The 13983-nt window shown below is 35.2% G+C and overlaps 1 protein-coding gene across 2 annotated transcripts; it reads right to left on the bottom strand.

The window, feature by feature from the left end:
- Positions 1-1203: 1203 nt before the first annotated feature.
- LOC117327613 (prefoldin subunit 1-like) lies at positions 1204-13960 on the bottom strand. Of its 2 annotated transcripts, none has more exons than XM_033884678.1 (4): positions 13692-13960; positions 4493-4659; positions 3369-3453; positions 1204-1512 (listed from the first exon to the last, which is right to left on the bottom strand). In XM_033884678.1, exons 1-4 carry the CDS (start codon positions 13731-13733, stop codon positions 1426-1428), a joined length of 381 nt encoding a protein of 126 aa, XP_033740569.1. In that variant the 5' UTR covers positions 13734-13960; the 3' UTR covers positions 1204-1425. The 2 variants fall into 2 exon arrangements, with proteins under 2 accessions (XP_033740569.1, XP_033740562.1); XM_033884671.1 differs by lacking the exon at positions 13692-13960 and adding an exon at positions 8943-8990.
- Between the last annotated feature and the right edge of the window lie 23 nt (positions 13961-13983).

The raw sequence follows: 13983 nt of genomic DNA, 5'->3' as shown, positions 1-13983 counted from the left end.
TGTAAATTTCCACGATGATCAAACTGATTTTTTTTTCACTTTTGTTTTCAAGGCAGAACTACGTAATCCTACGCCAACAAAATTGTATATACAGATGAGGAAAATGATTGTATTTATAATCTAAAATAGTCTAGAACACCAAAAATTCATATTTCATCTTAAATTATTGCAGTAAACACCGGAACCAGCAGTTAAATTGTTTCAATAATTGCTGTTAAACTAGAAACTATATAATTAGGCTGTGGATGTTTATCATTTGCAGTACAGAATAGAGAAGTTGTTAGCCGGAAACAAAAGTGTGACTAACAACATTTACCCACCATGACTATAATGGCAGGTGCCAAAGGCATCCTGATGTTAATAAAGTCCCTAGGTCTCTTGGTTATTGAGAATTTGTTTAAATATTTTAGCCTTTTTGATCCTTCTGACCTTGAATGTAGGTCAAGGTCATTCATTTGAACAACCTTGGTAGACTTTCATTGAAGTATATATGCTACAGACTCAATATCAATTCCTGTGCCTCTTGATTATTCAGAAGAAGTATTTAAAAGATTTAAGCCTATTTGACCCATTTGACCTCGAATGTAGGTCAAGGTCATTCACTAGAACAAACTTGGTAGACCTTCATTGAAGTATGCTACAGACACAATATCAAGTCCATGGCCTCTTTGTTATTCAGAATTATTTAAAAGATTTAAGCCTATTTGACCTGTGACCTTGAATGTAAGTCAAGGTCTTTCATTTGAACAAACATGGTAGTCTTTTCCCCCAGCATTTCACAGACCCAATAGAAAGTCTCTGGGTCTCTTTGTTATTGAGAAGAAATTGTTTAATTAGAAAAATTGTGGCTGAATGTCGCGCCACTGCATAAGCTCCCTTGCACTAGGGACAGGTGAGCTAAAAATTAATCTGTAAAGTGTGTCGAGATGCACCTATGGTCTATATTTTGTTGAAATGATATTGACACTTTTTAAAAAATCGAGCTAAACACAAAACTTTGAAGTCCAGATTTCAGGGTCCCTTATTTCCAGAGTCATTGTACCATAAATTCTGGATGATATTCTTTAAACGAAGGCTGTGTTGATGCCGTCGCAGATAATGCAGCGGGGAAAAAGTAACATCATAGCCTTGCTTCACAACTTCATCGCAGGTTAGACAATTATCCAAAATATAATCTCCATAGAATTCTTATAGCAACAGACACAAGCTCACTAGCAAAGTTTAATAGATTTGTTTTTGAGTTGTAACCATGAATATTTCAGAAACAGCGAGTGACAAGGTCACAGAAAACAGTCAATTTAGGTTACATTTTAATTGTTTTTAAAATGCAATGTTTTATAATTGTTTACAATATAATTTAAGAAACGATTCCCAAAAGGGAAGAGTATGATAAAAGTACATGGTCTATAAACGGATACACAAAGTCTATCTTGATTGTTGTTTTGACACTATAAGTTCCCTCAAGTTGTCCTGGCTCTCCTTTAAATTTCTCTCCAGGTAAACTTTGTTAGTCTGAAACAAAATAAGCAGATCTTCTTCATACATACTCATTGTATAATATTCATATACTAGTACAACACTTACAATAAAATCACAAATTTGACAGTCACAGAGACAAACCCCAACTAGAAAATATTCTTATTTGCCTTTATCATTAAATTCTCAGAAGTCTGTTTTAATGTTGATGTTTGGAGAAAACCACAATTTACCAAATCATATCTTAAAATTCTATTAACTATATCAAAGAACAAGAGGCCCATGGGCCTTAACGGTCACCTGTTTTTTGAAATATTTCAGTAAATTTGAATGAAAGAATGAATTTCAAAACAAATAAAACAAATGATAGTCAAAAATGTGATTTCCCTATAACTATAGTAAAGTTTATCCCCTCCCATGGGGCAAACGCAAGACCCCAGGGCTAGGAAATTCACAATTATGGTAAAGCACCTTAAGACCCTTCGATCTGTGAAGAGTATTTAATTCTACCTTATTTGGGCTGTAAGAAGAAGATTTTTAAAATTTCTGTTAATTTGACCCTTTTTGGCCCCGCCCATCAGCCCCTGGGGGTCAGTCAGGGCCAACATGTACATACCATCAAACTGTCATCCCAAGCTGATAATGTTAACGAAGTTAGAATGAATTCCAATAAAAATTCAACAAATAATAGTCAAAAATGTGATTTCCCTATATAAAGGAGGGATGTTGCCAGGGGCAAACATGAGACCCTAGGGTCATGAAATTCACAATTTTGGTAAAGCACCTTAAGATCCTTCCATCTATGTAGAGTATTTGATTCTACCATATCTGAGAGTAGAGAAGAAGATTTTTGAAATTTTAGTCAATTTGACCCTTTTTGGCCTCCCCATCAGCCCCTGGGGGTCAACTAGGGCCAACATGTACATACCATCAAAGTGTCATTCCATGCTGATAATTTGATACAAGTTAGAATGAATTCCAATACAAATCCAACAAATAATAGTCAAAAATGTGATTTCCGTATATAAACTATAGTAAAGTTTACCCCCTTCCCAGGGGCAAACATGAGACCCTAGGGTCATGAAATTCACAATTTTGGTAAAGCACCTTCCATCTATGTAGAGTATCTGATTCTACCATATCTGAGAGTAGAGAAGAAAATTTTTGAAATTTTAGTCAATTTGACCCTTTTTGGCCCCGCCCCTCAGCCCCTGGGGGTCAACTAGGGCTAACATGTACATACCATCAAAGTGTCATCCCAAGCTGATAATTTGATACAAGTTAGAATGAATTCCAATACAAATCCAACAAATAATAGTCAAAAATGTGATTTCCCTATATAAACTATAGTAAAGTTTACCCCCTCCCCAGGGGCAAACGTGAGACCCCAGGGTCATGAAATTCACAATTTTGGTAAAGCACTTAAGATCCTTCCATCTATGAAGAGTGTTTGATTCCACCTTATCTGAGTGTAGAGAAGAAGATTTTTGAAGTTTTAGTCAATTTGACCCTTTTTGGCCCCGCCCCTCAGGCCCCTGGGGGGTGGGGACCATATAATTCACAATTTTGGTTCACCCTCAGCCATGGAAGCTTCCTGTAAAATTTCATTGAATTTAGTTCAGCAGTTTTTAAGAGGAAGTTGAAAATGTAAATTGTTTACGACGCACGCCGGACGCCGGACGACGCACAACGCCGGACAAAAGGCGATTGCAATAGGTCAACTGAGACTTCGTCTCAGGTGACCTAAAAATAGTGGAAAAAAAACTTAAAATCCCAGATATTCTGGTGTTGGATTGTTAAGTTCTTACTTTTAATTAATTTGAATTAATTGCCAGTACATTTTATGAATTCTAGCATGGATTTCTAACATTCCAGATGATAAACTGTTGTACCTCTAATGATTTCATTTTCTCCTCAGAAGCTTTCACTTTGAGCTGCAAATTCTTTTGAATATCTGGAATTGGCTGCAATATGAACCTGCAAATCAAAGAGGATTTTAAATACAAATATTCCATTTTGTGTTTTCAGAATTAACTAGAGTTGGATACCAAGGCAATACTAATACCCCCATGGGCGTAAAAAAATGCCTCAACCAATCAGATGTCGGTGGCTATTTTAAATCAAAGGGCCAAAGGCCCTGAGAAACGTCGGTGTCTGCTTGTAAACTTTGAAAAAAAAAATCAACTGAAATTACAATCAACCAGAGATAAAATCCAAGATGTACACAGCCTAATTTTTTTCTTCTTTATACTATAAGACGTAAATTAGGCCTAGTTAACATCTATTTTATGACCCCTAGTAACAATGAAAATGCAAATGTCTATAGGTCTCTTAAGCTTGGTCATCGAGAAATCATTGTTTAAACACGTGATTTTGAAATGTAGGTCCAGTACTCCATTCATTTGAACAAACTTGGTAGCCCCTCATCCAATTGCAAGCATGTAACAAGCACATGCCAATATCTGTCTTTTAAAGCAAATTTGACCCCTGTGACCTTGAATGTAAGTCAAGGTCATTCATTGGAAAAACTGATAAGCCCTATATATATATATAGGCCTACACCCCAGCATGCCACAGGCCAAATATCATGTCACTGGGCAGTCGTTTATGAAGAAGTCATTTGAAGATTGTTAGATAATTTGATCAATGACCTTGAATCTAAGTTTAAGTAATTAATTTGAAAACTCTGTAGCCCTTATAAGCTTCCCTCCAGCATGTTACAGGTCCAATTTCAGGTTTCTGACATAGGTCTCTCAGTTTTTAAGGAGAATTAATATATCATTCAAAGGGACAAGTTGATGCCAGACAGATGTCACAGCATTGCATATAAACTTACTTGGTCTTCGGGCAAGTTATATAATAAATACAATGTACCGTGTATACAAACATATACATGTATTAGACATTGAAATCTTAGCATACTATACTTTTTTTTTAATTCATACTGTAATATCTAAACAAAAAGAACCTACATGAAAACACACAAAATAATTTTCAAAAATGGGTATTCACTTACATTCTGCCTACACCCTCGTATGTACGTGTACTTGGTGGGAGTGATGTAATTTCCTGGTCCACCAACTTAGAATGTTGCACGGTCCTCTTCAAGGTGTCTATCTGTGCATTGGACAGCTTGATTTGCTGTGTTGTTGTTATCATCTTAGTCTGCAGCTCTTGGAATGCCTTTAAATCAGATTTATACTAACTTTTAGCATTAATATACAAAGTGTACTGACTGATTTATGTCATTTTCTGATATACACAAATGAGATATTTCAGAAGGATAATGGCCGCATCCACCAATGAATGAATTGAGTTCAATGTAAGACTTATCTTTTCTCTACTTTTTCCTCTTTCCTCTTAGTCTTTTGGAAACAACTCAATACAACCTAGTATCAAATCGGTTGGCATTTCAACATTGGTAGATAATAAGCTAGTGTCAACGGATCAATTTTCAATTATTTATCAGTTAGCCTATACTGTTACATAATCCTTGAAAAACGAATAGGCTAATTCCCTCCATATCAGATGTAGTGGCCATTTTGATTTTATACGAGTTCTACTCTGCATAAATTAGTTTCATATCTGTATTCCTTATCATACCATTTTAATATAAAATGCTTTATTGACGACATTATCATTTATATTTTTCTATTTAGATATGTTTAGATAGCATATATGGCAAGAATTTATAGTTAAAAGTAAGATGACAGAATTCCTGTTTTGTCACAGTGAAAATGAAAGTAGAACTCACACTTTTGACTTTGAAAAACATTCAATGAAACTGACATCTCATAATTAAATGTGGAGAATCAGTTTCCTTTTTGATTAGATATTGATTAATGTCACTGATCATCTGGACAACACTAGGACAACCTACATAAACAATCTAAGATCTAACAGGTATGGGTACAAATATCAACTGTTAAAATCCAAGATGACAGACTGCGTGGTTAATATTTTGCTTTAATTCCATTTTTTTCCGAAGTTGCAGAGTCACAGTTAGGGACTACTGTATTAATCATGAGAAATATTATTCCAGTACTTATCAAGAAATACAAATGTATTGGGAACAACCTTCAACTGTCAACATCAAAGATGGCTTCATCCAATATTTTGTTCTTCCCTATTTAACTCAAAACTAAATGGGCACAACTAGGAACCATAGCGAATCTAAAGCACATATCATTCCATTTATTACTTCTACAGAAATAGCAATAACAAACTTAAACAGTTAAAATCCAAGATGGCTACCATCTGTTTATCATGCAGGGATGTAACTTGGCACACTAACGGTTTGTTCAGATTCTATTTTTAGATGTTTATTCCTTACTTGAAATTAACTTTTTTGTTGAGGTAACTGAGCAATTTTGAAGAAAACTATATCAAGATAATCCACAAGGAATTATGAAGTTTGATTTGATAACGTTTTATATCTATAAACAAAAACATAGAAAGGCTTCAAATAAACCAGATCTATCAAAATTTACATGTAATGTTTGCTTATTGACAATTAAGCCAAATAACAATTATTGCAGGAGGCTCAGAGGACCTGTATCACTCACCTGGATATTTCAGTGATAATGGAAAAATAATCTAAATTTGTATATATATTTTCTTTCCCCCTTCAGGACACGGAATTCCTGACTGAAATTTGATTCTTATATAATTAGTCAAATTTGGTTTAAAAACAATCAACTTGCATTTGGCAGGCTCTACGTATACATTAAGTAAAATAATCACTTCACAGGGAAGGAATAAAAGATTCAGTTCTATTTTTGGTACTGGGATGTCCCTTTGCTTCCAGGGGTTACACTGACTACTGGGATGTCCCATCCCTCTGCCCCCTTGGGTTCCAATGGACTACTTGGATGCCCCACCCCTCTGTCCCCAGGGGTTACACTAGTACTGTGATGTCCCACCCTACCTTGTGATTTTCTAATTATGCTCCAGTACATACACTTGATAACAAGAGGCCCAAGGGCCTTAACGGTCATCTGTCTCTAAAAACTCTTGTACTATTGTAGTATACATACTCAGCAGCAAGTATAGTGGCACTGCTGGCCATGGTGACCATTGTGGATTTTGGACCAACTAGGAAATAAACACTTGGTAAGGACTATCTCAGGATCATTTCAGGTAAGTTAGTGTTGATCGATCGCGAGTCCCAGTGGTGGAACTTGGCTGCCATGTCAAATAGTTTATGGGGCCGAAAAATAACCACACTTTGTTGGCTCTCCTTTATTAACATCCTCACCAATTCCCAGTTCAATGGCACCAGTGAAACGTTAACAGGAGAACAAGTTTAAAATGTGTTTCCATGTCAGCCATCTTTGATTTCAGACCGACCCCAAAAATAATAACACTTGGTCAGGACCTTCTCAGGATCATTTCAGGCAAGTTTCAGCTCGATGGCACCAGTGGAACTGGAGAAGAACTTTAAAATAGTTTTTTTTTTAAAATGGATGCCATGGCAGCCATCTTGGATTTTGCACCGACCCTCAGGGAAATTTCAGGTAAGTTAGTGCTGAATCCTACTAATGGAACTTAAGAATTTTGAAATGGGTGTTCAGGAAAACCATGATTGCGCAATCAATGAATCATGTTACAAAATGGCCACTGTTGCTGCCAAGTCAAAGTGTTTACGATGCTGAAAAATAACAACATTTTGTTAGCTCCCCTTCCTTAACATCCTTACTAATTTCCAGTTCAATGGCACCAGTACTAGTGGAACTGGAGAAGAAGTTTAAAATGTGTTTCTCAAGATCTTGGATTTCCGACCGACCCTAAAAATTACAACACTTGGTCAGGACTATCTCAGGATCATTCCAGGCAATTTTCAGCTAAATACCACTAGTGGAACTTGAGAAGAAGTTTGAAATTGTGAAATGTTTACGAACAGCGCATGACGAAGGACAAACAGACGGTAAAAAACATGTAGATGTTTAAATTTTCAGTGCTATTAATATTTCCCTAAAATATCTCGCATTATCTCTCCCATTATGGCAAATACACTAGCAAAAATTTGGTAAATTTATTAAGATTTGCTAATTGTAAATGCAAAGCCAGAGTTTAATCGGGATAATACAAATCCTGTAGATTTATGACTCCAACAAGTACACTCTTTGTGTTGAATTGAATATTTTTGCAATCTGATGAAGATCTATAGCTCTATAAGAATGTTGACACGACATTCAAGTTGAAATTAAAGGAGATCTTCTAGTCTCACACTAGGAGAAAATACAGGCAGCTGTCACAGGTCCACCCTCTAAAACTATAATGAGAACATTGTACTAGGATCAAAAACATTTAAAAATCATTTAACTGTCCACACTTATTACTTGATCATCCAAATTCCTTCTTGACATTAAACTTTATTACAGTATTGAATTTGATGAACAATACATTTAAGTGGCCATGGCCAGATATTATGGTGACGATCAAACACACAGGTGGCATCACTACTGTCACCATTACGTTAAAAAGAGGATGAAAAAATAACAATCAAACAAACAGCAAACAAACAAAAAGTCAAATGACTTTTAATTTTGCAACAGTAATTATGGATAAAAACAACAGATTCATCACATTGACCCAAAACAACTCTACTTCGACCTGATCATCAGTAAGCAAATAACCTTGCAGTGTTTACTCAATATCAACTTATGAATTTGGATAATTCCATTATGATATAAAAATGAGTTTTTAACAATCTACAGTCTAATAAGTTGAACAAGAGAAAGAGAAATAAACAATATTAAAATATGCATGTCAGTGAGTAACACTTGCCATTAGGTGCTAAGGGTCTGGATGGTGCATAAGGTTCAAAAGTCTTATTATTTTAAGAAGACAGTTCTCATTTTTTTCCTTGGCAGGCCTATCCATGATATACATTTTTTTTTACGTAGGAGACAGGTTTTGATTTCAAGAGTTTTAATGATTAATTTCCCGTAAAAACTGGCCATGGCCAGGCCACAGAATACCAAATTTAAAACATATCAATATAACAACCAGTAGCTCTCATCAGTATTGAAACTAGGTTAAATTCATTAAAAGTATACTATGAACATGCTTTGCAGCACACACATTAAATTTCTTTCGTAATATTATATAAATAACATGATTTCTTTATCTCAGTAATTAGGAAAACAACTTCAATTAAAAACTTATGTGATTTAGTATAGTAGCTATATAGTAAGCTGGGACACAACTTTTGACCTGTTTTAAGAGAATGGGATTTTTTTTAAACAAGGCTGAGTCAAAGAAGTTTTTCTTTAAAAAAAGTTTAAGTGTAGTATCAATTGTAATTCAAATATGTATACCAGTATATATAGCTATACTGAGGAGAGCATACAGGCACAAGTACTTAGCTTTTTCAGGCTTGGACAAAATATAGTGAAGAAATTTGTTTCTAGATGGGACAATGTTTGAACTTTTTTCTGTTGTTGTTAATGAAAAAAATATACCTGGTGATATTTTGTGGCCTGAAAAAAAAGCATAGAAAATATTGTAATATATACCAGCTTATGCCCAAACAGTTGAGTCGCAGAGTTCATTTGACCATCTTAAAGTCAGTAGGCAATATCAAGCTAGAAGGCATTTTCAGTTTACTTCATATTCTAAAAGTTAATCATTTTTGTAGTTTCAAATAGATAATTTGCAATGTTGATTGTCAAAAGTAACAAAATTGATTTCCAAAGTCAACTATTTCCCCATTATGACTCTCTTCTATTGAAGTGAATAGAGAATTGAAGGCACTATTCCTTAGATAGATTTCACTGTAAATATTACTTTAATTTGAATTAATTTCAGTCAATTAAAACAATGTAGAAAGATAAATGGCAGTTGAAAGCATACAATGTGAACTCTAGGAAGGCCTGGATGATGACAGTTCAGAAGGGATTAACAGTATATAGGCTTCGCCTGTTGTCTAATGATAAATCTCTTTAGTTAATATACATTAATGTAAAATTGTCTATGTTATACTACTTGTATCATCAATAATACATTAATGTAAAATTGTCAATGTTATACTACTTGTATCATCAATACTTGTGTTAAGAGTACAACATTTTGAAATTGAAAGAATGTAGTGATAAAAGGATTTTATGACAGACAGATTAATTCGGTTGATTATTCCTATTACAATACAGAAAGCTGAGGAATGACATGGCAGAAGACATTGACAGCCTGACAATTCTGCAAAAACTGTAAATAGAAATATTAATGAAGAAGCTACAGAGGGAGATTAAATTGGCCAATGTAAGTCAGCAAGTACCTTCAGAAGATGATCTGAAGCAGGACTTCTCATATACATTTTAAAGTCACCCTGAACTTCATGGATGGCGATAGATCTCCACAGCCAACCAATGCAAGCCATGCAGCTTCCTAATCAGACATTTTCAGTGTATGTGCATGCACTCATGAAGGATCTTAATGCACTACCACACCTCAGACTCAGCACATGGATGATACCATCTAGGGCCCTTCATGAAAGAGGTGGTTTTTTTAAGACTACTGAGACCAATCAAACTCCACCGCAATAAGCAGCAGGGTCAATCTCACCATATCTCGCTAGTATGTTCCAAATGTCCTTGATACCAGATGAATGACAAAAGGAGATCATCATTTTCATTTACGAACATGGGGATAAACACCAACCTGCCAACTAAAGGCCAGTATTATATATGTATCACTCATCTCCATATCCTGTAACATGTAGCTAGATATATAGTCCATTGTGAAGTTATTGATCAGGTCAACTGACACCTTAACCCACCAAATAATTGTGAAGATGTACAGATCAGATCATTGTAACGATGCCAGGATAATGTGAGACAAAACTGATTGCTTCACTAGTTAACTAGACCAGATAACCTGCTATATGGACTAGTACATGTACTAGACATTTGACAGACATTATCCTGTTGGACATCGCAAAGACTTTCCACAAGGTACTGCCACATGCTCACTGCTACTGAAAATGGTACAATACAGATCTAGAGTGAAAGCAAATTAAACACCTTGAGCAGGACCAGAGACTTTTTCAGTCACAAGATCCATACCCAAACATACATACATCATCACCTTTTAATGACCTTTCTGGTTTACTCCAGGGAACTACAACGTACTAGGACCATTCCAAGGGATTAGATATGATTTCAATTAGATTTACTGTTGTATGAAAAGTTAATGTGTTCGTGTATGTTAATATTGTATTATGTCTTATGTAATTGTGATGAGTTAAAAAACTTAAGCAAATAAAGAATCTGAATCTGATTCCTGTTCCTAGCTTACATCAATGACCTAGCTCCCATACTGTACCATTTCAGATAGCTTACATCAATGACCTAGCTCCCGTACTGTACCATTTCAGATAGCTTACATCAATGACCTAGCTCCCGTACTGTACCATTTCAGATAGCTTACACCAATGACCTAGCTCCCGTACTGTACCATTTCAGATAGCTTACATCAATGACCTAGCTCCCGTACTGTACCATTTCAGACACCTTGTCTTCAGATGACTGTCTGGTCTGTACAAATCAGAAACCAGAGAGATGTTGACAAACTCTGGAGGATTGGGAGTGTAGGTGGCAGATGAGCTTTCATTCTAAGAAGTATATACATGTACATATATATAGTCATCAGGATAACCAACAAGTGTCAACTTCTGCAAATGCCATCTATACTCACTACATACATATAGTAGAGAGAGGAAAGTACCTTTGGTTTACAACCAACCAAGACGACAAGACCTTAAGTGGAAGTGCTACATTTACAACACCATTAGAATTATAAAGGCAACACCTTATAAAATTAGGATTCCTACAAAAGAACCTGGACCAACACTAAAAGCAAATACCGGTACATATATACTGCACCCTGATTAGACCATCAATCGTACGCATGTATGTTTCATCAGTATGGGACCCCAAACAAGTCCCACTGCCTAAAGACCTGGAGCAGGTGTAATGTAGAGCTATCTGGTTTGTTTTACAGCCAATTCAATTAATGGAGAGTGTGCCTACCCAGGCTAGTATTTCAACTATTTAATTATAAACTAGTATATAGAGAGTGGGTTTCCTGAGAGCACTGATGCACTGTCTCACTGTGTGCTTTAAGATCTGGAACCAGCTATATCTACACATTAGTGAATATATGGCTAACAACAGTGTCAAGACAATTAAAGGTAACAAAGACAAGTAATGTCTAACAAATATTTTGGGAAAAGCTGAGAACTACAAAACATCCCACAGGATGGTGAACATCCAGGGCAAGATACGTGATAGTCAAACATGTGCAGTCACTGCTTATGATGTCCTGATTTAATTTTTTTCCCTTGCATGAGTGTACTTTTGTTTCATCTGCTTTCTTTTTATTTATTATCATTTTTTTCACTTACAGTAAAACATTGATAAGTCAAGGGGACTAAATAAAACATTTTAATGACTTATCTAGTGGTTTGACTTAACCCCATTTCCATATATATATATATATATGTATTGATATAAAATAGTTAGGCAATGATACATATCATACCACCCGCATCTGTTGGCTACCATATATGAATGTTTGATAACATGGTGTGACAAAGCAATAAATGAAAACAAACATTTTATATTTTATACTAAAACAATGATTTTTTAATGAAATGAATATATGTAGACTGTACTGACTAGTGCTTGAATGGGACCAGTGCTCGAACTTTGTTTATTTTTGCTTCTCCTTTCCTAAATCGTACTTTCCGTCCGTTCTTTCCACATGATTATTATGGGGTGTAACAGCACGTTCTTACCTCCGGTAGCGATAGCTCTCTATCAAGGGTGATAATCTAAATTTGAGCAGACGACAATGGTCATCTTATAGTGTACAATCAAATATCATCAAACAAACATCGTTTCCGGAAAGGTTAGCATTCATGGAAAAATCTGTATTTTGAAAGAATTATAGCAAAATACATAATTTAAAAGAAAAGTAATGATTCAAATGTAGATCCGACACAGATTTGAAAAAAATATCAAAATGACGGACGAAGACAGATTCTGGGTTGGGTGCTACATGTGTGACGGCAGGTACCACTACGATTGTCTACCGTCACCTGTCCAAACAGAGGTTGACCTTAGCTTGATTGTCGACGAGTACCAATGGCTGTGTAATAGATGTAGACAAGAGGAATAAGTTTTGACATTTCCAGCAAAAAATAATAGGTATGGACTTCTTTTACTTGTTAATGCTACAATGATCTGAATCGGAAGGCGTGCACACTGGTTCAAAATGTCAGCTTCCGCTGTGTTCCGATCTATTTTTATCTCACAGGGTGTTTGATAATCTGAACAATATTTTTTTAAGAAAGGATTATGTACATTACAATATAACCGACTTTACCACAAAAAAAACTGAAAACAAAAGTTTTATAGGGGTGTTCGAGCACTGGTCTGTTCTTACGTAAACACCCGCCATTGCACAGGTGTCATGTGACCTGCTGCCAAAAATAAACCAACGTGCAAAAGTCACGGTGATTGGCTTGAAATTACTAACGGTAAGTCTGTCCTGTAATAATCACAACTAAACTTTTCAATAGTTATTGAAAATAAAACAACAAAAAAAAAACAACAAAAAACTATGTTTTGTGTCCGGGCACTGGTCGGGTGAGTCTATATAAATTACATTTGTACAGAATACTGTGAAAGACACTTCTTGTTATAGATACTGGTCAAGCTACACACAAGAAGCGTACTTGTACACTCATGAATGTATATAAGGAAACATGAATTGAATTCGATCAAATGATTAATCAATATCTGTTTTTCCCCCCAGTTAACCCTGATCATGACCACAAATGAACTAGTACCTAACTGTTTTTGTTTTAAAGTATCAAATGTGTTTTTCATTTATTATGCTATCCTGCACTAGAGATACTGGTAAAAAGTTCTAATAGACGATGGTACGAGAAAAGAAGAAGAGTTGATAAAGTTTTTTGTTTGAGAATATTTTATTTAGTTTGATTAAATTTGCACCTCTCGTTCTCTATCACTACTGATTTTATGTGTGGTGTTCAGTTCAGCTGTCAGTAGTCACGTTTATGTATAACTTAACTTTCGTTAGTACTAATTGGTTGAATAGTTTGAATTTCCGACAGTTTAGCATTGTATTTGACACCAACCATCCAACTTAATGTAGTTTCCCCGGTTAATCGAATAAAAGAAACAAACCTTTCGGAGTTCCATATCAACAGGCAGCGTGCCTTTCGCCATCTTGAATTTTTTCTAATAAGTCAGCGTCAAAACGGGTTTTGAACATAACCATAGAATGTAAACAGACGCGTGATCAAGAAGTATTTTCTAAACAACAAAATAAATGTTCCGGATGTTTTCTATCAAGCTTGAAAAATACATTAAGCAATCTCTCATGTATCGTGAAAACAGTTAGTTTGATAAACTGATAGATTTTATACAAGGCTGAACCATGTGACAGATTTAAGAGACTGAAATATTGATAATAACA

The sequence above is a fragment of the Pecten maximus genome, chromosome 1 (assembly GCF_902652985.1).
Source record: "Pecten maximus chromosome 1, xPecMax1.1, whole genome shotgun sequence".
Taxonomy (NCBI): Eukaryota; Metazoa; Mollusca; class Bivalvia; order Pectinida; family Pectinidae; genus Pecten; species Pecten maximus.
Note: the sequence above shows the minus strand (reverse complement) of the source record. Positions and strands in the feature narration are given on the sequence as shown.